We start from the raw sequence: 25,000 nt of genomic DNA on the forward strand, positions 1-25,000 counted from the left end.
ACATACGCCACTCTGCAAAGAAGAAATAAAATACGCCCCACGCAAACACACACAACGCTACGACAAAGCAGAAGACTACGCCCCAGAGAGAGAGAGGCCCTTTTCCTGTCGACGCCACGATGATTCCCGTGATCGAGTGAGAGCAAGATCCCCAGCTAAGGCGCAGTGACGGAAGGACGGTGAAGAAGAAGGCGAAGAAGAAGACGAACGAACAACCCAACCCTTGGATGAAAGCCTACGAATAACGAAATCAAGCTGCCGAGAGAATACGCGCAGAAAGACGAGAGAAAAAAACGACTCACAGTAAGAATGTCCTTACGGTCACACACACACACGTAAAAAAATTTTTTCTTTGAGTTAGAAACACACAAAATTAAGTCGACTAAGAACACTTGTATTGATATTCATTTGAAAACACAAAACTCATACGTAAATTAAATAGACTTGGCAACAAGAGTTTTTTCCTTTTCTCTTTCTTTAACTAAGCACCTATCGATCTTTTTACTAAATTTTATCCAACATTTGGTATTACTAAACTTTATTTAACGTTTGGCATGACTAACCCATAATTTCTGTATTTTATTTGTGTCATTCTACGGTTATTTTAAGCATTTAATTTCTAATGTAACATTCATTAGCTGAAATTTATATATTTTTCGATCGAGAAATCTCGACTTGTTTTTTTTTGTTCGCTTAAAGGTGTTCAGAATCATAAGTTTTTCGAAGATTATTTTTTCTATAATTTTTTTTGAAGCGAGTGATAATTTATTTATTTGTTTTACCAGCACTGTCAAGGATAATTGGAAGTTAAGGGATTTTTTTTTCTTTGTTTAACACCGCCAATCGGTAATTTAGAAGTTCGGGGAAATTTTAGCGATTGATTAATTTGACTTTAAGTAAGATAGAAGTGTTTATCACCTTTTGTGAAATTTTTTTTTGTGATTTTAAGAACTGGTTGACTTTATTTGCTTTGTTATTACTGCCATTATACTCAGTGGTTAAGAAAGTGTTTGTCATTAGTGAATAAATGCCCAGGAGGAGATCGGCACAAACTAATAGTGTAAGAACTCCTGTTTACACAAGAAGGCAAACCAATAATTTAACTATGGATAGGGGAACACACTCAACTAGCCCAGTCTCTGCCGCTGTAGGTACACATAAAAGACATGCAATTAACCATATAGCCAAATTTTGCGGAAGGAAAGAAGGTCAGGTGCCTGTAACTTAGAAAACTGGATAGAGCAGGTAGGCATACATCTTAATAACATAATAGGCACAGATAGCGAAAAACTCAGTGAAGCGAAGAGTTATCTGGATCTGGAAGCAGGGGAGACTTAGAACGATATGTCCATTCCGAGACATATCAAAGACTTAAGAATTGGGAAGAAATGAAACAGTTCTTTAGGAAGGTATATTCCACAGTAGGCGAAACAGATCCCGTTATCAGCCTTGCAAGGATAGCTCACTGTTATAAGGCAGATAAAAGAAGCTACCAAGGGATGAGTTCCCAGCTATATAACAATATGAATGAATGGGGTCACTTAGTTACATCCACTAAATGGGCAGAGACAGATAAAATGTCAGTAGCTGACGTCAAAACCATTATTAGGTTAGCATTCATGATTGGAAGTTTGCCAGTGCCTGAAGCTATTGGAAGGATGACCCGAAAATGGGAGACTTCAGATGACATAGCTGAGATCGAAGAGGAAGTAGCAAGAATCTTAGGTAGAAATCACGAAGGGAACCCCGTATACAGACCTTTAGTCACCATAGGACAAGAAGAAAGAGGACAAAATAGTTCTAGGAATCCAGATAGAATCAGAATTAGGACGTTAGGTAATACAACTCAGGGGATTTTCAACAGTCACGTGTTATAACTGTCAGAAGAGGGGACATTATGCCAGTGACTGTCGAGGATAGCACTGCCCTTTCCATAAGAGAGCCGGGCATAGCGCTCGAGATTGCAGAAATAGACCTGCTTCAGCACCTATATATAGATCTCAGTCAAGAGGCAGAGGTAGAGACCGTAGTCAGTCTCCACAAGCTAGAAGGAATAGGAGTTCAAACCCAAATAGGTATCAAGATACTAACCAAACTGCGAGTATATCAGATGACACAATGGTAAATTTTCACTCCAGTGGTATAATGGGTCTTCCTTCATAATAGAGGGAAGGACCGGATTGCAAAACCTAAGCCAAACTAGACAGGTTAGCAAAGTTAATATAGGGAATGAATATAATTATAGACCAGTATTTCCCGCACATGTTGGTTTAGAGAAACCTATTGCCACATTCTTTGATACAGGAAGCCCTAAGAATATAATGTCAGAAAAGGTGTATCAGATGTATTTTCCTCACTTAAGTTTGAACCCAGCAGTAGACTGCAGAATCACAGACGTTCAGGGTAATAATATCAGAATAGTAGGACAAATAGATTTTCCTTTTAAGCTAGGAAGAATTTCACTAAAGGAGAAGGTTCTAGTAGTAAGAGATATACAGTTAGGGTTTGCACATTTGCTAATTGGTTATCCAACTATGGCTAGAGAAGGTATCAGCATTAATGCACCTAGAGAGCAATTAGTGATTAGAAGGGGTCATAAAATTTCTAGAATACCTCTAAGTAAATTAACAGGAAGAATCCCGACTCGAGAGCACTCTTCATTGAGAAGTATTCTAAAGAAAGACACGACAGAGGGAAGATATTCAGTATACAGCACAAGCTCTCAACAGATAAATACTCACTTAGAATCCAACCAAGAAACTTACTTGAAATTAGACAGGGAGTTAAGACTTAAACCTGGAGAGAGCGCATGGATAGAATGTACAGTAAATCCAATTTTTGAAGGGAAGGAAATTCTCACGCTTACTGAAGAAGCGCAAGTAAAGGGGGTACATTACTCTTCTAGCCTACATGAAGTCAGGCAGGGTAAAATAGCTTTGCAGGTTATGAATAACAGAGGAGGAAAGGTTAGGCTAACACAGGGAACAGAATTAGGTTTAGCAGAGGTATACACCATTCCCATTCAAGTTGTAGAGAAGGAAACGGTAGCACCAATCAATAAAGAAGGTGAAAATTTAGCCCAGGACATAAAACTGAGAAGAGCTAAGATAGGGTCTCACTTGAAAGATATTAAAGAAGATTATGCTAGAGAGAAACTCGTAGATTTGCTAAGTGAATACCAAGACATAGTCGCTATGGAGGGCGATACACTAGGTAACACAGGTGAAATAACGCATAGAATAGACATTCCAAAAACCACAAAGCCAATCTACATACCAGCCTATAGAGTAGCCCATTCCCAGAAGGAGATCATTGAAAGAGAAGTACAAAAAATGGATAGGCAAGGAATAATAGAACCATCAAAATCTCCATGGTCTTTCCCACTTTTGCTAGTTCCAAAAAAGGATAAAACCTACAGAGTAGTGGTAGATTTCAGAAGGTTAAACAAGATAACTGAAAATGATCCTTATCCAATGCCGTCTATGAGAGATCTTATCACAACGATCGGATCCAAGAAATACTTTACCACAATAGATTTGTTGCAAGGATTTTTACAAATTCCTTTGGACGAGGAAAGTAAACCATTAACTGCCTTCAGTACAAGCAACGGTAGATATCAATATGTGAGAATGCCTTTTGGTCTGAAATCAAGCCCAGTAACCTTTGTGAGATTAATGGATAAGATTTTAGGTGATTTATTAGGCAAGGATGTACATTGCTATATAGACGATTTGATAATAGCAACAGATACAATTGAAGAACACATAAAACTGGTAAGAGAAGTACTAAAGAGACTGAGGAAGGCGAATCTTAAATTGAAGTTAAAGAAGTGCAATTTCCTCAGAAGGAAAATAGACTACCTGGGACACACTAAGTGAAAAGGGTGTGGAAGTAAACGACTTAAAGATTAAGTCAATCAAAGAGTATCCTACACCTCAATGTAAGAAGGATGTGAAGTCATTTTTGGGATTAGCAGGTTTTTACCGCAAGTACATAAAGAATTTTGCAACAATATCCGCTCCGCTGACGGAGTTATTAAAGGAACACGTGTCATTCGTATGGAAAACAAGGCAACAAGAAGCATTTGATGAACTAAAGGAAAGGTTAACTCATTCTCCCGTACTTAGTTTCCCAGATTTCAGTAAAGAATTCTTTTTAGCTACAGATGCAAGTCGCACTGGTATAGGAGCATGCTTAATGCAAAGACATGATAACAAATATAATGCTATAGCATATTACAGTAGAAAGCTAAAGCCCACAGAAATAAACTACTCAGTAACAGACCTAGAGTCTTTAGCCATAATAGATGCTTTAAAACACTTCAGGTATATCATATTCGGGTACAAGATAACTGTATTCACTGATCATTCCGCCGCAGTAGAAATGCTTAAGAATCTGAATTTTTCCGGACGTAGAGCTCGTTGGTTTATGACAGCCCAAGACTATGACATAGAGTTGAAATATGTTCCAGGAAGGCCAATAAAGTGGCAGACGCCTTATCAAGGCATAGTAACCAAAAGGATAGTATAAACATGATAGGTCACGAAGCAGAACAGGCCGAATTCATAAGCAATGTATTTACCATGCATTACACAGAAGAACTTTCAGACAAAATTTCATAAGTGAACAAAAAAGGTGATGAAGATTTAAAGGAGATCTTCGATTTTGTAGAAAATAAAAGAGAATTTAGTCAAAAGGAACGAGCAGAACTAAGTAACAGAATTGGATGCCCCATAGACGCGGTAAACGTCATAGACGACGTACTAGTTTGGATGTGTCACGAGTGTGACCCGTTTGATCAATTACTAGAGTACTCCATAAAAAGAATAGTACCAAGGAGCCTAAGAAATAAAGTCATTGAGTTAATGCATGACGATGACATGAGAGCTCACCCAGGAAGGGATGAGACAGTTAGACTAGTTAAAAGATCTTTTCATTGGAAAGGAATTTACAAGGATGTTAGTAATTACGTGAAGAGCTGCAATACTTGCAACAGTTACAAGGGAAGAACAGATAAGGAAGTACCTCTAGGGAAATATCCCATTCCGCAGACTCCATTTGAAAGAGTAGCCATAGATCTAATCACTAATCTTCACACCACGAGTAAGGGAATAGAAATATATTAGTGTGTATTGACGCACTCACTAGATATACAGAGTTAATACCATTAACTAGTAAAGGAGCTAAAGAGTGTGCAATCGCTCTTTTTGATAAGATATTTTGTAGGTATTCTGCCCCACAGCTCATTATATCTGATAATGGCACTGAGTTTAATAACTCATTAGTTCAAGAAATTTGTGATGCATTCAAGGTAGAAAAGGTAACGATACAACCGTATCATCCAGCTAGTAATGGCTTAGCAGAAAGAAATAACAGAAAGGTTCTAGATGCATTAAGGCATACAGTAGGACAGGATCCTGATTGGGACGTCAATTTACCTTTAGTCCAATTATCACTAAATGCTAAGTATCATACAAGTACTCAAGCAACACCCATAAAAGCTTTAATGGGATATGAACCAAGATTACCATATGCGTGGCTAAATCAGCCACTACAGCCTAATTACTCTGAAGACATTATGAAAATAAGAATTGGGAATTTCAAGGTAATTCATAAGCAATTACACAAGAATTTAGAGGAAGCTCAGAAGAATATGATAGACAGGTATCAAGAAGGATTAAGGCCAGTAGATTACAAGATAGGCGATGAAGTTTACCTCAAGAAGGAAGTAAGAAGTGGAATTAATTACAAGTTAGCCACTAAATTCACAGGGCCATACAAGGTCATAGATGTGCAAGAGACTAAGGTGAAAGTGAAAAAGGTGAATGAAGTAATACCTTCCACATATGCTGAATCATTAGAAGAAGAAGGATTTTGGATAAATAAAGATAAAGTCAAGAGAACAAAAGAAGTTAAAGAGGCAGAACTGACTGAAGAATTGGAAGAAGCTACTTCAGAAGAGAATACTAGATATAACCTAAGAAATAGAAGAGTCACATTTCAGTAATAATGATAAGAACAAACCCGTCAATTCATCCTATTATTCCCGGTATTTGATTTCTTTGTTGCTAAGTTTGCCTTCATTGGTTGACTTAGTAATGAAACTATTTTTTTGTAATGTTGCAATGCTTACTTTAATTAGTCGGTCTTGTAACAAAAGAATTTGGGGTTAAGGCGCCGTAACTTCGAATTTACTTTTTCTTTAACTGAAGGGAATTACTTAGGAAGCAAGAAAGTAAAGTAAAATTTCTGAAATGTAACGTATTAAAGTCAGAAGGTTAACAGTCATCTTTAGGGATTTGCAACCCACTGTCACTAATAGAAGAATGAGGTAGAAGTTTAAGACAGGTTTTTAAATGATTTCAACGAGAATCTTGTTTTCAAATCACGAATATTTGTATCAGTGTACTAATCATAAGTAAAAGGTAAAGAAATGAGAAATACAGTTTGTAAGATTTGTGAGTACTTTAAGGGTACCTCATCCAGGAGAAATCTTGGCATAACCCATAACATGTCAACACTGAAAGGAGTGCATGAACTATACTAACACTAGAAGTAGAAATAGTAATTACTTATTTTCCCGTAGAACTAACACGTTTGCGATCTTCGTTTCTTAGAGATACTTTAAATAGCGAAAGCTTACCGATTTGTTTTGCCAGTCACAAAATATTCATAAGTACTACTTTGTTTTCCGACCCAAGTTGCCAGTCATACTTTTGAGTTAGTCATTAAAATGTAGAAGTTTCCAATGCAAAGAGAAGTCTATACTTGCATTGATAAAGTCAAGCAACAAGTACACAAGTAAGTTACACATGTTAGTTACACAATGTTTGAATACACCCAAGATACAAGTAAGGACATTATCATTCGTTTGTAGCAGCGAGCCCAACAAGAAATCCATGAAGAACGGCCAAGAAATGAAGATTGCCGCCTTATGATTGTACAGATTGATTACTTTTAAGAATTTAAAATCCACCTGTTAGGCAGCTAGGTATGAGGGCTGAGTAAATCCAAATGTAACTTGGATAGATAATTGCTAATGTTTCTTTGCTCTTTTATATAATTTAAGATTGTTTTAATACTTAAAGCCAGATACATAGAAGGAATTTGTCATACAAAACGTGCATATTGTTAGGAGCCCTCATAGTCCATACTGTTTTGTTTATTTAGAAAACTGTCAGGAGCCAGTTAGGTAGCATGGCCGAGACTGTATCGAGCGAATAGAGAAAAAGGTATTTTTTCGAAGTAGAAATATCCTATTTCCATTTGGGTCAGTACGGAGGACCGTAACGCAATAAATTTCCCAGTCTGTCAAACAAGTCTCCAACCATATCGTCAAGAACACACCGGCACTAACGAGGCGCTAAGAGACATTGCATCTGGCCGTGCCTTCGAAATCCACGAGGGTCCTGCGAAGGAACCTTATGGTTAGTAAGAGTGTGGGAAAACCTCAACCCCCCTTGACTTCAAACGATAGCCCAAGAAAATAAGCCACGCCCACAGGTCAAGCCTAGATGTTTTGGCCAATCAAATGCCATCAGTGCCAGAGACCAAGGCACATCCTACAAGGAGCAAATACCCAATAATCAACAGGAATTCCTTAAAACACACCTCCAAAAGTTGGAATGAAGCAAGTGGAGGAGGTGCCTCAGAAAAGCAGTACCTGCCCAGAATATGACGTCATGGTTGACACAAGGGAAAATGGGAGATATAAGGACAGGCATACAGGAAAGGAGACACAGAAAAAGGTGGCAGAGAAAAGAGAGAGACAGAGAGAAAAGCCGCAGAGTGGGAAGATAGAGAGAGAGAACTATTCCGAAGTGTGGGAAGCAGAAAAGGCAGAAAGAGAAGAAGTGTTTTAGTGAAGAAAGACTCTCTCAAACAATAGTCCCCGTAATCTAATTCGTTAAGTCTCTCGAAACCATTATTTCAAAGTCTCGAAACCATTATCTTAAAGTCTCGAACCATTAAGAAACAGTTAAGAACTATAGGTGGAACTGTAAGACAAAAATCACAAATAAAGGAGAAACGGGAACAATTAATCATTTTCCCTTTAACCTCGGTAATTTACAATTTAATAACTGTTTTAAAGAGCCACTTGTTCCTACTTACAATAATTACCACACGCCCTACGCCGGACGCGCTTACCTTAGTGTTGGGCCCTTTGAAAGAAGAAACAGGGTCCGACAACATATATATATATATACATACATATAAATACACACACACACACACACACACACACACACATATATATATATATATATATATATATATATATATATATATATATATATATATATATATATATATATATATATCTGACTCATGTCAGGATCAGAACCCAGGTCTCTCAGGTGGAAAGCAAGGGCGTTATCCACTGCTTTCCACCTGAGAGACCTGGGTTCTGATCCTGACATGAGTCAGAAATTTATTTCTGTTCCACACGTGATTGTGTGTTGATGATTTCTATATATATATATATATATATATATATATATATATATATATATATATATATATATATATATATATATAAATATATATATATATATAAAATCAGAGATACAAAAGTAGGATTTGTACTCGTTAGATTACTTTTGGCATTATCCTATTTTTGGGATCATCTTACTCTGGGTAAGAACTGCACCTTTTTATAAGATTTCTAATTTCAGTGTGAAGAAACGAAAAAAAAATCTATGATAATTTCACATTTCCTAATAACTGCAAAATACCGTCTTGATATGTATGTACGTATATATGAATTTATGTATGTGTGTGTGTATATATATATATATATATATATATATATATATATATATATATATATATATATATATATATATATATATATATATATATATATATATAGAGTATATGTATGTATAAATCTCAAAAATGGCGAAATTATGCTGCAAAAGTCAAGGCATTTTTAATTTTCACCGATAGTTGTCATCTGAATGTATAGTGCGATCCGAAAGCTACTCGCAGCCCCGTCAGTCTTACAAAAGAAAACTCTGGGACCCAGGTCACGGTGTCAGTCATGATTTTGCCAATCTAACTGTCAAAATATCAGCACCAATACCTTTCTCTCCCTTCCTCTGTCATGGGAATTTTCTCTCACTCTTTCCTGTATCTAGCAGAGAGGATAAACAGATTTGGGAAAGTTATCTAATATTATATATATATATATATATATATATATATATATATATATATATATATATATATATATATATATATATATATATATATATATATATATATATATATATATATATATATATATATATATATATATATATATATATAATATTGTTTTCATTAGTTTTGGAAAAATATGTTTATAACCTCTTTCTTCATTAAGCACTTAAGAATTTCTGTAGACCCTGAACTCCAATATTCGGAAGGAAAAACTAAAGCATTAATAGCTGGTATAGATGGGCAATATAACATACATTCAAAATAAGTTTGCTGAGACTGAATAATGTAGGCGGCAGGAGGTACAGTACTTGGGTCTATTTTGTGCCCCAGGTAGTCTGAAAATACAGCATCATATGGAAGGAGTCTCTTCAATTTAGATAATCAGTGACTGAATACAATCTCCTTTGCTTTAACACAAGTAATAATATACGGGAGAAATGCTGTGATGAAAGATATTTTTGCAAATAAAGCACAAGTCACACGATCGAGCGGTTTAAAGGTCAAATAGGAATATATATGAATAATCCGTTTTCATTTTTTTTTACAAAATCTTCTTTTCATTATAATGGCATGGGCTGAACGGTTTAAAGGTCAAATATGAATATATATGAATAATCCGTTTTCATTGTTTTTTTACAAAATCTTCTTTTCATTATAATGGCCTGGGCTTGAGGAGAAGTTGTCATTATATGTATATATAATTGATAAATTTCAATAACAGTCTGCTCTTAGTAAATCAAAATAAGATACAGTTGGTAGGAAAAACGACACCCAATGACACTGTTTTAGCTGTTGAAGATTTTTATTATGCTGAATAAGATGCATAAATTTCACATGAAGGGGGAGCGGTTTGGCCAAGAAAATGAGTTAAATGAAATAAATTATGTTTCTCATATCAGGAGAATAAAGAAAGTGCAATACATTGCAGTAAAAATGTCTATTACTATACACCATATCATAGACATTAATATTCAATTCAAACAAGTAAGTCTTCTAGGAATGTTCTAGAACGATAATCATTCTACGGAAAGCTACATCAGGCGCGCATATTTCTTGTGATAAAAGTCACAGTGAACTATTATTATTATTATTATTATTATTATTATTATTATTATTATTATTATTATTATCTCAATAATGATTACAAGAAATATGTGAAGGATAGCTACAAAGTGATATTATCAATACTAATAGTGCAATAAAAATATTAATAACAATAAGTATAAGTACTGTTATTATTATTATTATTATTATTATTATTATTATTATTATTATTATTATGTTAATGACAACCACAAAATGATATTACCATTACTAACCGTAACAGTATATTATCACAACTTCCTTATAAAATCACGCACTTTCATCAACTTTCACGAACGCATTTTTCCTTCTACAGGAAAACCACCTCCTCGCGTCAGCTGGTGGCACGAAGGTTCCCTTCTGGACGACGTCGTGGAAACTCACAACGGCGATGTCGCCATGAATACTTTGTTTTTGCCCAACCTGTCGCGTCAGCATCTCTATCGGGTCTTGACTTGTCAGGCTGAGAACTCGAACATGTCGCTACCCAGGGCTGCCACTGTTACCCTGGATATGAGCTGTAAGTGCTTTCATTATTTTTATATATATATATATATATATATATATATATATATATATATATATATATATATATATATATATATATACACAGTATATATATGTATATATATATATATATATATATATATACAGTATATATATATATATATATATATATATATATATATATATATATATATATATATATATATATATATATATATATATAAATTTACTACTACTGCAGTTGTAGTATGTTATCCGAAGAGGAGAATATTACTGTAAGAAGTGTAAGTGGCCTGGGATCCAAACCACCATGTTCCATAAATAAAACAGTGCGTCTGGGTAAGTTTCATCAAGTCTTTGGGTGTTTGATGAATAATAAAATGCACAGGAAATAGAAATAGTTGAGAATGGGAGTTTATTGGATTATGTTTCACTGTACAATATATAGTGGATCTTGTTGATAACTGTAATGGTGAGAAAATTAATTCCTGGAAATATGATTTATTATTCCCGACTGAAGCGAAAAAGCAACTGACTCGATCATGAGTAAAATGCCAAGATTGGCTGCAAATGCTTACAAACCAGTAACGTTAGAGAGAGAGAGAGAGAGAGAGAGAGAGAGAGAGAGAGAGAGAAAAGGATGATGGCGTAAAAGGTAATTTGGATGAAATATTTCATGCATATGCAGTAAATTCCTGAATGGGATCACTGAGTATCAAGAGAGGCTTGTGGGTAAAGGTAGAGCAGTCAAAGAGTATAAGAAATAAGATTGTTTAAGCTCAATGACACGTCAGCAGAAAAGAGCATGTACAGATATAAGTGGAAAAGGTGGTCTTGGCTATAGTGAGGATGAAACGACGGGGGAAGAAATACTTGCACTGGAGGGATGTAAATGAAGAGAGAAAGGTTAATGGCCACATGGCTCTTAGAACAAAAAGAAAAGGGAGAGATGCTGTCTAACGAAAATGGAGTCATTTGTCGATGGAGTGAGTACTTAAAGAAGCTATGATTGTGACGGAGAAATGAGAGGTAGATCTGTGAATGATGCAACAGAAGAAAGGGTTCGTATAAATTTGAAAATGCTTGAAATAAAGACTGAGGAATTTGTAAAAAAAAAAAAAAAAAAAAAAAAAAACTGGCAATCAGAAGGAATTAATAAGATTACAAGCGAGATACTGTGGTAAGGTTGTAATACAGCCAGCGATGACAACGGTTTGTAAAGTCTTCCTTAGAGAGAGAAAAACGTACGGAAGAATGTGCGTTAGGATTTTAAATGTTTGGTAGTATAAAGGAAAAGGCGATGAAAATGTTTGTAAGAATTGTCGATAAATTAATTTCATGTTACTGGAACGGTTTTTGACTGAAAAAGCAAAAGAGATAACAAAAGGAATGACAAGAAAAAGTATAGTGGGTTTAAAGACGGAAAAGAATACATGACTCGGACATTTGTCACGAAAGAATTGTATAACAAATTTGACTGCTTAAGGACGAAGTTGTTTATGGTATGTGGAATGACATAAGCCCTATGATAGCACTGATGGTTGCAGTTTGGAGGGAATGAAAATGCATGAAGTGCATGATAACTTGTTGGATACTTATGACGAAAGTGAGTCTTGTGTCAGATTTTGTAGACATTAGGTTGACGGATGTAGAGAAGAGAGAGAGAGAGAGAGAGAGAGAGAGAGAGAGAGAGAGAGAGAGAGAGAGAGAGAGAGAGAGAGAGAGGAGACAAGATCAAGGGTCCTTTATGTCTATGAGTGTACAATATTTTTAGGTGGAAAACATGTGGCATGTCAGACAAAGGTGCAGAGCTACAGAGACTTAAAAGACTTCGCTGGTGACAGTTAAGAAGAGCTACATGAACTGATACAAGACTTCGAAGACATCTGTTAAAAGGGAAAAATATGAATAAATTTATTTAGAGAAGAAAAATAAATGAATAAAGTGGATGTCATGGGCATAAAAATGGAAATTATCGATACCTATGGGTTTTTCGAGATAAGTCCAATGGATGATGGTAGAACAAAAAGAAGAAAAGTCACAGAACAGGTGAAGCAAAGAATAATAACAGAATCTCCGCAATATCTTTACAAGAAAAGAGGATTTTCTAAAGATTCACATAAACAAAAATGAGTTATCGCGGAGCTCATGTATGCGAGTTAGACAGTAAAAAGGTAAAAATGAGGAAATAACCTTTTGAAATGAACTGTTTGCATAGTACCACGAGGATGCAGGGAAAAACAGTTACCGTTGGTGAATAGTGGGATCTGAATGGTGGGCAATGAGTTAGAATACATAACTGTGTAGTCTTGTGAAAAGGGAGAAGAGGAGGACCTCCACAATGTTCAAGAAATAGAGCGAGTGTCACAATGTATTTCATGAGGGTTTGGCGCTCACGTGGGAGCTTCCTGTCCAGGTATATATAACGCCTAATGTGGATTTTTGCACACATGCAATCCTTAATTACGTTCTAAAAGGATGAACTTATTTTACTTTTGTGTGGAACCACTCCCTATTTCGAGGAACGGCTTTATTATATATATATATATATATATATATATATATATATATATATATATATATATATATGTGTGTGTGTGTGTGTGTGTGTGTGTGTGTGTGTGTGTATTATATATATGTATATACTGTATATATATACATATACATATATACATAAATGTGTGCGTGTGTTTTTAAGCAACTTCGAAAAAAAAGTGTCAATAACCTAAAAATCCTCTTGCGCTTATTGGGGCGTGACTGAGGAAAAAAAAAAGCAGTTTTTATTAAAGAATATATTTATAAAGGTTCCCATCAAAAAAACATTTCCCCACAATAAAAAGAAACGAATAAATAAATACATAAATCAAGCCTACCCGAGGCCAGATCCGTTTACCACCCTTCATTTTCCTCTCCTTCCATTTCATCTATTTATTTGCTCTTTTTTTTTTTTTTCTTACAGTCCCGCCTATGGAAGTGAAGATCCTTGGGAGCAACGTGGCCTTATCCGAGGGAGAGAGATACTCCCTTGTGTGCGAGGCCTCGGGCTCTCGGCCACCTGCGACCCTCACCTGGTGGATGGATGGCGTCCTTATGACTGATACGAAGGATCAGGTAAGGCTGAGAGATGTAATGGCATTGTTGGTTTTATTTACATAGTTTAACGCACAAGAGTTTGCATGGACACACACACACACACACACACACACACACACACACATATATATATATATATATATATATATATATATATATATATATATATATATATATATATATATATATATATATATATATATATATATTATATATATATATATGTATGTGTGTGTGTGCGTAATTCTAATAGCCACAATGCCCTCTTAACTTCTCGAATTCTTCGCGCTTTTTTGGATATGCTTGTAATTACGAAGCCGTAAGATCCAAACGCAAGAAATTAAAAAGACTGTGATGGCCGGTCGCGGGAAACGAAGAATTCGAGAAGTTAAGAGGGAATTGTGGCTATTAGAATTACATATGTGTCTGGTAAAAGTGACCAGTAGATTCTGCACACACACACACACACACACACACACACACACATATATATATATATATATATATATATATATATATATATATATATATATATATATGAACACCTCCCGTGTTTTTTATAACAAAAAATGAAGCCTCCATTACCTTAAGTTGTGGTCTTCCTTATAAGTAAATACATAAACAAACATATATATGTACAGTATAATATGCATGTATGTAATGTATGTATATATACATATAATATATATATATATATATATATATATATATATATATATATATATATATATATATATATATATATATATATATATATATATATATATATATATATATATCTTCTTCTTTTAACGTGCTTTTTTCCCATTTTTGTATGGGGTAAGCACGATGCCTTCTTTTGAAGGACTTTTGATTTGGCTCTGGGGTAGACTTGTGGTCTCGATCGGCTGCCCTGCCTGACATCGCTTAGACCCCGGTAGCGTATGTTTCATGTATCATACCCGACCCAACGCCCTTCTTCCCAGCAGCGAGAAGTTATTGCGCGGGTATGGCGAGAGTTCGAGACGTGTGAGATGTTTGTTATGTTTTTAGAAGGTGTTGCAGTGGCTTTGTTTTGTGTGTGTATTTAGTCTGTAACATCCATTTGCTTTTTAAGCAAATATATACATATATATATAAAAATATAATTCAGTCTGTGTTCATATTGAATGCACTTTTGTGTCTCTAGAATATGATGCTGTTTTTCCTATGATTTTTCATGTTCACTAAGAATTTATTTTCCCATTCCATATTGACTCAATACGGGCCAAATCTGCAGACGTAATTACCCTTTCCTAAAAACACTTTGTAATTCACAGTTTCACGACTAAACTATGCTCAGATTAATATGAGTCATTTATTAGCTCATTTACATGACCTGACTCTTCAAAGACATTTTATTCTCGTTAAACAAATCTCTCGGGCCTGTGACTCAGGCTCTTTTTGATTGTTTTTCCTTTTAGTTCAATGGCAGTTGTACTATTCCTACTGTTTTGTTACTTTTTTAACTGTGGATCCAGCCGTCATATTTATGTTGGCATCTAAAACCTCAGATGTTAAAATCAGAATAATTCCCGCATGCTAATAGACATTTACATAATCATTTAAACTTTAACATTACATTACTCAAAGGGTAAATCATTAAAAGACTTTCATGCATGCATTGTACAAATGACACTGAGCAAATATACATTATATAATGATATCTTGAAAATGTGATTTTTTTGATGCACAATACTTTTTAACACGTTTCCCAGGAAAATAATCATGGCACAGTATTATTATAATATGAAATGGAAACAATAAAAAAAGGCGTCTATTACTGAGCCCTTTGTGACATACTACGTACTCGAGCCTCGCACACCTGAATAAACAACTATTTTTGAAGGAATAAAATAAAATTCTACATTTCTGGATTTTAAAGTTAGGACACCGAGGCACAACGCATCACTCTCTCGTAATCATTTTAGCGCTCTACGCATGCTGCCAACGCAGAGCTAAACAAATAATTATCTTTTGTCTTCCTTTATCATAAAACGAGTATAATGGGCCTCATTGACATTCGGAGCTCATTTCAGTCTGCTTTTAACTCGAAATTGCGAATGAAATCCAGCGTGCAACAAGTGAGGGGCCGCGCTTGCTTGATGCCGGAGTGACGGGAATCTAATTTGCATCTGAATGAAACTTTCGTCTCTTTTCCTGTTATTAATGGCGTCGTTGTTATAATCATTTATATTCATAATGTTTTATGTTATTTTCATTATTCATATTCTGTCGGTGTTCTGAGTCGGGGTTCTTGGGACACTATGTAAAAATAAAAAAAACAATATTAATGACTGGTGGTAATAACTATTACCATTTTATGTATATTGTTTTCTATAACTTTCATATTTATTTCAGTAAGCGTTTAATTGGCATAATGTCTACATTTTTACTGATTTAACGACAATAATTGCCTCAAAATTAGTCTGGCATTTTCGAAGTTAATATAAAAGTGAAATAATTAACTGTAAAGATAGGGCCAATTTATTCAAGTAAAGGATCATGACCTTCCAGACCATATGGAAAATAACATGCACGTGTTGCACATTTCTGAATTTTTCTTTCTTGTCAGTCTCCTGACAATCTTCGGGGATAACCACAGGTTGTTCTAAGTGCAAAAGCCTTTGCTGACATAAGGCTAGATTAATCCACAACATCAAAAGTTAGGGGTTAAGCCCCAGTCTCTCTCCTTACCCCTTCTTGCTTTCTTTGGGTCTGAGGTAGATACGGACATCTACTATCCATTTCAGGGACCGCGAGCCATCGTTTTTCTCAAATATCTTTCAAACTAATTATTTGATCGAAATGGCACTTTGATACATTGTACAAGACACCTCGCGCTAATTTTTGGTAATATAGCGCTTTGTCAAATGGTTTTAGTTAAGGCGTATACTCTTGACTTACATGGTGTTGCCAAGCATCGCCAAACTATGCATTCGAACGCCCTTTATCCCCATCCTGTCCCTCCCTCTCCCTTCCCCTCCTAATCCCTCCCTCAACCAACTATCCTCTTCTCCTCATCTCCGCTCGCCCGCCCCTTTCTTGTCTATGGGAGATAGCGGACGTTCGATTGCGTAGTTTAGGCCTGGTGACTCATACGACTTTGCCTTTAAAAATCAAGAGTAAACGCCTTAAATAAACCATTTGACAATGCACTATATTACGAAAAAGTAGCAGGAGGTGTGTTGTACACTGTGTCAAAGTAACATTCGATCAAATAATTAGTTTGAAAGATATTTGAGAAAAACGACAACTCGCGGTCCCTGAAATGGACATCTAGTTGACCGTTAATTAAAATGTTACTCGTTGTTACTCCAAAGTTGAAAATGTGTTGGCGACGTCAAAGGATTTTTCGTGAACCTCATTACTATTGCTGAATGAATTATACTGAACTATTTTGTTTCTTATACGTCATTCAGCAAAATGCCTCTCTTTAAATAAAAAGATCCCCTTTTCCATACATATGCACTAATATTACCTGCTGCCACAATCACAAGGCTGCAAATATATTAAACCTTTCAGTTATCTCAAGAACTGATTCCGTTACGGTATTTCAACACTCCTCGCCTTCGTATTCTCAACAAGCAAGTCCTTTTCTAATAATAATCTTTCCACATTCACCGAGCTTCCTCCACTAATAAAAATGAGTTATATTTATCTACACTTCATTTGACATATTCAGTATGAGATATTCTTCAGTCTATTTATCAGACGATTAAGTAATTTCCTTTACTGTCCTGATTTATATTTATGCATTTGTATATTTCTTTGCGAATGATTTGTTTTACTGTTTATCCACTGAATATTCAAATACTTTTTGCATATATGATTTCCTTATCACACAAACACACACACACACACACACACACATATATATAATACACACACACACACACACACACACATATATATATATATATATATATATATATATATATATATATATATATATATATATATATATATATATATATAATAAAAGCTTCCTTTCCAACGTCAAATTCCATATCATGCTATTCGTCTCATGTACAGTATACATCACGTATCCAGTAATTCTACGGATAAGATTACAGAAAACAATTTACATCCAATCATCGTTTCTACTTCGTTTCACGAGCCTGAATCTCCCTAAGAATCCTGTACAGCAGAACTAAACAAAAGACCGCCACTGAGATTTTTCGAGTGCCATGCTGAATGGATATTGGGCTTTTCAAGGGGCCGAAGACTACGTCGTGATCATGATGCTGATTTGCGATAAGGAGGAAACAATCGTCATTCTTGACGTCGTAGAAGTGGGAGGCACAGGGTTATTCTTGGGATTTTCAAGTGGAATAAAACTCGTTATTACCACTATGACTTACGATAAAGAGGAAATAACTGTCATTTTCCAAGTTCTAGAAATAGGAGAAAAGGTTTTATTTTAATACCTCTCTCTCTCTCTCTCTCTCTCTCTCTCTCTCTCTCTCTCTCTCTCTCTTATATACTGTATGTATATATGTATATAATATATATATATATATATATATATATATATATATATATATATATATATATATATATATATATATATATATATATATATCTGTATATACATAAGAGACAGAGAGAGAAAGAGAGAGATGAAATGCTTTGAACTGGTTTGATTTTCCGGTATAAGTGTACGCGCGTTTCCTATTTTGATAATATAAAAATAAATATAGAAACGAATGAAAAGATTACTTGCATTTAAATGGAAAACACTGGTTTTTTTATAACAAGTTATGAAAATACACAGTTCCGGGGAAAATATGGAATATTCATTCTCTATCAAAATATATATCTTTTAACTTTGATTCTGGTAATAGCAGGGAGTTAAATGATGATATATTTTTTAATATATTTTTAACGTCAGTGAAAATGCTGTATTGTTAGATATATTTCAAACAGGAAGACTTTCATTATAACGTAAACGGCTTGACATTGCTGTACCTCGATACAAGACAAAGCACCAAAATTTAAACTTTAAATTTCTATCAACCTATATCGTAGTTAAGTTGGTTACAATTCGTAATGTGGTAGATTTAGTGAAACTACGCTTGTTTCCATCATTGAAATTCATACCATTAGTTCAGGCCAGTGCTTCAATGGGTGTCCACGTATGAGTATCAAACTTTAGCATTTTGATTCCAAAATTTAATTTGATATCTGCTGTGGAAGACAATGACTCTTAAAGATACCCGCTATGCCTTCACAATGACTGAGTTTAATAATCACAGAATTTTGAAGGAAAATGTCATTAGAAATCAGATACATTTTGCAAGGCGTCACTCCTTTCACAAACAAGTTTACTAAGTTCTGTGGTTGTTTGTGTATGTGTGTGTCTATGTGTGTAAAAAAGAGAGAGAGAGAGAGAGAGAGAGAGAGAGAATGGTGTCACCCAATGAAATAAGGATTGTCACTTCGATGACCTTCCGTTTCTTTGATATACATTTTGGCGTAGCAGTGAACTCACGTCCAGTTTTCCCCTTTTCTCCCCTCTTTCTTTTATCCTCTTATCCCTGGCTGCGGCCTAAGCAATCGTCTAACCTCTAGAAACCTAATTCACCGCGTAGGATCGACAGAGGCACCTCCGGTTTATAGTGAACGCACCATCTGTCCCTCTTCGTCCCGTTCGAGATTCAAAAACCACTCGTCCGCTTGTGAGCTAAGCAAGTCACCATCGAGAAACGAATGGAATGGAAAGTATGATGGAAGAAAGAGAATGAGAATGGAGGTACAGAGAGAGAGAGAGAGAGAGAGAGAGAGAGAGAGAGAGAGAGAGAGAGAGAGAGATAGTTTCTAAAGGAGGGAAAACTTCATTCTTAGAATGGAGATTTGAGGTCTTTGTTGTGGTATTGCTAATTAGCTAGGATTATCAGAATAATTGGACTGTTTATTATGTATCTTTCAGCGAAACCTGTTTACCCTAAGGACATCAATACACTAATTCCCCGTGAAAGATGAAAGATCTTTCTATGAGACATATTAAGCCTAATGAATGCATAAGTTTCACTATACTGTTTACGCAAGGCGGATGACCTGGAAATAATGAGGCCGTAATCGTGTTTAAAATTTTCGCAAGAAAGGAATAAATTGGGATTAAAAATTACCATTTTTCGAACCCATCTCATTATAACAAATTGGTAGATAACCATCCCCCCATTAATCAGGTTTATCAAAAAGAGGCGAATATCTGGGAAAAATAGAAATTTCATATACATTTTTACATTTTTTTTTATCAATAAACAATATATGACATTTCAAAGTTTGGGAATAACAAAGGTCTTTCAATATTGTAAAATAAAAGACTTAGTTAGGTGCCGACTCAAAGAAAACCTTGTTCACTTACTCCACTGACTCTCGAGCCACGTGAAGACCCATTATCCCTTTCTTCAGACAATATAAATACGTTGTCAAATTCGTTAACGATCTTTATATATTTCAAATTTCACAACAGAAGTTATCTGGGCTTAGGAGAAGTATAGCCGTATAAAATCCTATGGACTGGGAAAGCAATAACCAAAAGTTTTTTTTTAGTATATACAGGAATTTGACAAACAGCGTTTGATACTTGAGAATAACATATTTTATGCATTAAACTTCCAAGTTAAATCTATTTTTTTTTTATCCCATTCTGCAGGTTCTGTATGACGGAAACGTCAGCCGATCCACAGTGCACGTGGCTCCGACGCGCAGGAACAACGGTGCCATCGTTTCCTGCAGGGCGCAAAATTCGCTTTTGGAAGCAACGGCTCTGGAGGATTCCCGCAAGCTCAATGTTCACTGTGAGTAAATTTGATAAAACATATTCTGGAACTCTCTTCCTTCTCCCGTCTTCCCAGGCACTTAGAATTTCTCAACTATCACATGTGGGTTAATTGTTCATTCGGGATTATCCCACCACCCATATCTTGTATTTTGTCCCCAAATTTCTTCCTGTTGGTACTGGGCTGGACTCGCTAACAGCATGGGATTAAGCTGGCCCTCCCAACAACCTCTCTACCTATAGTAAGATTCAGCATAGACTAGATAAATTCTGATAGATCAATCAGAAGACTAATTTGTATTTATGAGGATTGCCATATTTACTCCATTTTCCTTATATGTCAATATTCATTGTCAAAATCCTTAACTTTACTTCCATATTCTAGAAGAGTTTTCTATGTTGTTGTTGTTATTATTATTATTATTATTATTATTATTATTATTATTATTATTATTATTATTATTATTATTATTATTATTATTTCAAGATCAAGACTAAACCCAACGGGCTTGCCATGTAAGATTCCACAAGACAGAATGGCAACACTTCAAAAATAAAAGTTTGTAAACAAAGAGACAGGTACCTTTTTAAGCAAACCCCTCGACAAAGTAGAAGGACAATTTCAAGTCATTATAGGTTTATTCCCCGAAACCGACATCCGCCAACTCGGGAAACACGAGTGACAGCGAGGCACGAAGTGTACCCGATATCGCATGAAAATGCATTTTCCAAGGGTTCTGTCAATAATTTGCAATTATGCTCGCGGTATTGATGATACTAATAAAGAGTGGCTGGAGACTTGAGTTGCGTGTGTTGGCATAAACCGGGTCGTTTGGAGTAGCACCGGGGTCCTCGCGTCTGTTTTCTCTCACATCACGAATGAGATCCTAATCACACGATATTCCTTCAACAATGTTATCGTAATCATACATTACGGTTTAATTGCTGATTGCTGATAAGGAAGAGATAGATAAGCCAATAGTGCAATGCATAGTCTTCGTATTACGGTTTCCCCACGATGTGTCTCTGCTTACGTTGTGGTTTGAGGCAGTGCAAACGGCGCTACGGATTTCTGGCGGTATTCCTTCGGCGCCCCCAGGTGTATTGCTTTCTGAATTTTAATTTTTTGCCAGATCCGTTTGGCTATCTCCTTTACAGCTGTTCAACTTCTTTAACTATACTCTGACTCAGTTTTGTACGTATAATCAGGAACAAAAATTATAGCGAACCCTCTGAGTTTACAAATGCAATTACTGGTCTTGGAAAACTACAAAATAATAATGATAATGTTAATAATTGCGGTTATTGTAATCATATATTAATTGCTGACTTTATATCACAAAAATTTTATAAGAGGTAATCATATAAACAAGCAAGCATACTGGAATGGAATATAAAATATAGGCCAAAGGTCAAGCGCTGGGACCTATGAGGTCATTCGGCGCTGAAAGGGAAATCGAGAGAAAAAAGGTTTGAAAAGTGTAACAGGAGGAAAACCTCGCAGTTGCACTATGAAACGATTGCTAGGAGACGATGGAAAGTAAGATGGTAGAAAGAGAATATGAACGGAGGTACAGTCCAAGGAATGAAGGGACGCTGCAAAGAACCTCAAGCAATTCCTAAAGTGCAAGTGAGAGGTGCACTGACGGCATTACCACTCTAAGGGGTATAATGCATAATGGGCAGCCTACTACTTATGGCACTTTTCCACCACGGCTATTATAATCGCGCACGGCTCAATCGTTGATCGCTGGCGACGAAAAATAAGATGAAATTTATAAGCCAAAACCACAATGCAGGTAACGAGAGCGTCGTCTCCCAGCATATTGGAGCAAGTATGAAACCAATATCGACGATACGAAGACACCGATGAAAGCACAATGCAAATAATGTGCGTGTCTTCTTCCAAGACGTCGGGAGAGGTATGAGACCAATATCGGTGGCGAGAACACCTCCCGAGAAGTGAATGATCAATTTTCGCTCTGGAGAAAATATGCCATTCAAGACAAAGATGATCATTATGATTTTACTCATTTGTGGAGTCGTTCATTCTGAAGTGGTTGCTGAGGAAATTTTATAAGTTCAATTTTAGTCTGAATGAGATGAATTTATATGTTAAAGCTCACAGAAGTGGTCTCGAAATAACGGATAATTTATGCACAACTTTCCTGTGTGTGTGTGTGTGTGTTTTTTTTTTTTTATCCGTTTACTTGTTATTCATAGATGAATAATGAAAATAATGCATTTGCTTTTACTTGAAAGTCAATTCTCCCTCTATTTGCGTTTTTCGTTTCAGGTTAATGACAGTATTACCAACAGTTGTAAATTCGGATATATGGAATAAGCAATACCATATACAAGCTGAGGCAGTAATTAATATCAACAATTTTTAAAAATTATTATTATTATTATTATTACTATTATTATTATTATTATTATTATTATTATTATTATTATTATTATTATTATTATTATTATTATTATTGCAAGAGATCTCCTTATCATTAACATATGATCTTTCTTTCCGTAAGCAATTACGACCAAAGTGAAATACAGTAAAATAATAAAGAAAACAGGAAAATATATGAATAAAGATGAAATGGCCAAGAAACAAATGAAAACAAACAGCTTTATTACCTTACATAAGTCATACGAAAACTAAATCAATATGAACTGAATTTTTCATTAACGAAATCCTTATCTACGAAAAATAAAATCGAAAATGAATAATATATAACCACCGCCTTTTCTATTTTTTTTTTTCAGCACACGTCATAATAACCATCTTATACATCATTACGAAAATGTTGTAATCACCCTCGTTTATATCCTCACGCAATTTGACTTTATTAACGAAGAGGCTTTTTAAGGAGAAAGAAAAAAAAGAGAATCTTCTTCATCCACTGCCAGTCTGGAAGACCGATCGTTCATTATCATGACGTGGGAATATCAATTAAAGCAGCTGGCACGAAAATGAGTTATTAAACATTACAGCAATAACATTTTTTGTCAAGTTCGCTGATTTACAACAAAACGGGAGTTTTTATGAGGCATTATTTATTCAGTATATTTTCGTAATACCAAAGGGAAAATAATATTGTTTTGCAAATAAGAGATTTACCCAGATTACTGATTTAAAGGAAAAATAGGAAAAAATTTTTATTTTATATATTATTCTCAGAACAATGCGCTTGAGAATATCGTTTCCTCATGTTCAGATTTCCAAATGAACATATTTCATTTATTTAAGTGAAGTTTAATCAAAACATCAAAGCCCTCTCACAAAGCTACGGGTCACAACGCTGTCCAGAAAGGCAACAGAAAGCGAACACATGGATGCCAATTATTTTTAAATATTTACTTAACTGTTTATGGAAAAGAAAAGTCATATGTTCACGATCATAAAAAAACAACAACAACAACAACAATAATAAATAATAATAATAATAATAATAATAATAATAATAATAATAATAATAATAATAATAATAATAATAATAATAATAATAACTAGAAAAGTATAACGCATACCATTGGAAACATGGAAATATCCTGAGGCAGAAATAATTATATAACAAGTAGAAAATGCGCCCAAGTTTCTACGGCGCAAACGAGTTTTCTGTACAGCCGCTACAGCGTATAATCAGGGCCACCGAAAATGGATCTATCTCTCGGTGGTCTTGGTGTAATGCTGTATGAGCCCCGGCCCCTGAAGCTTTAACCACGGCCCGGTGGTGGCCTATCCTATATCGTCGCCAGAAGCGCGATTATGGCTAACTTCAACCTTAAATAAAATACAAGCTACTGAGGGTAGAGGGTTGCAATTAGGTATGTTTGATGATTGAAGGGTGGATGATCAACATGCCAATTTGCAGCCCTTTAGCCTCAGTAGTTTTTAAGATCTGAGGGCGGACAGAAAATATGCAGACAGAAAAATGTGCGAACAGAATGAACTAAAAAGCCTGTTTAAAGTTTGCCACTAGCCCACACACGACAACTGGACGAACGGAGATAGATAGATAAACAAACAAACACACAGAAACGATATGAAACAAATTCCAAACTTTACTGAAGGGGAATTATTATTACTATAATAACATTCCTATTATATACACCGGAAAATATATGCATATATCTTTTCATAGGTGACACTGTTTACGGATAATGAACTCCACGGCTGTCACTAATGTTTACCTAGAAAATATGAAGCAACATAATGTTCTTGATGTTATAAGTATGACAGTAATATACTACACTATTGCCATTACACTTGACAGGGCATTTGCACCAGTAATATCAGCTATAATG

General features: G+C 35.2%; 1 protein-coding gene across 4 annotated transcripts in view; it reads left to right on the forward strand.

Moving 5' to 3' along the window:
* The window catches only part of LOC136844080 (neural cell adhesion molecule 2-like), a 381,333-nt gene that overhangs the window by 321,785 nt on the left and 34,548 nt on the right, over nt 1–25,000 (forward strand). For all 4 annotated transcript variants that reach the window (XM_067113094.1, XM_067113105.1, XM_067113099.1 and 1 more), the window contains 3 exons: nt 10,604–10,807; nt 13,754–13,905; nt 20,567–20,711. In XM_067113094.1, coding sequence (XP_066969195.1) covers nt 10,604–10,807; nt 13,754–13,905; nt 20,567–20,711 — 501 coding nt within the window. The remainder of the gene's footprint in view (nt 1–10,603; nt 10,808–13,753; nt 13,906–20,566; nt 20,712–25,000) is intronic.

This window comes from Macrobrachium rosenbergii, chromosome 2 (assembly GCF_040412425.1).
Source record: "Macrobrachium rosenbergii isolate ZJJX-2024 chromosome 2, ASM4041242v1, whole genome shotgun sequence".
Lineage (NCBI taxonomy): Eukaryota > Metazoa > Arthropoda > Malacostraca > Decapoda > Palaemonidae > Macrobrachium > Macrobrachium rosenbergii.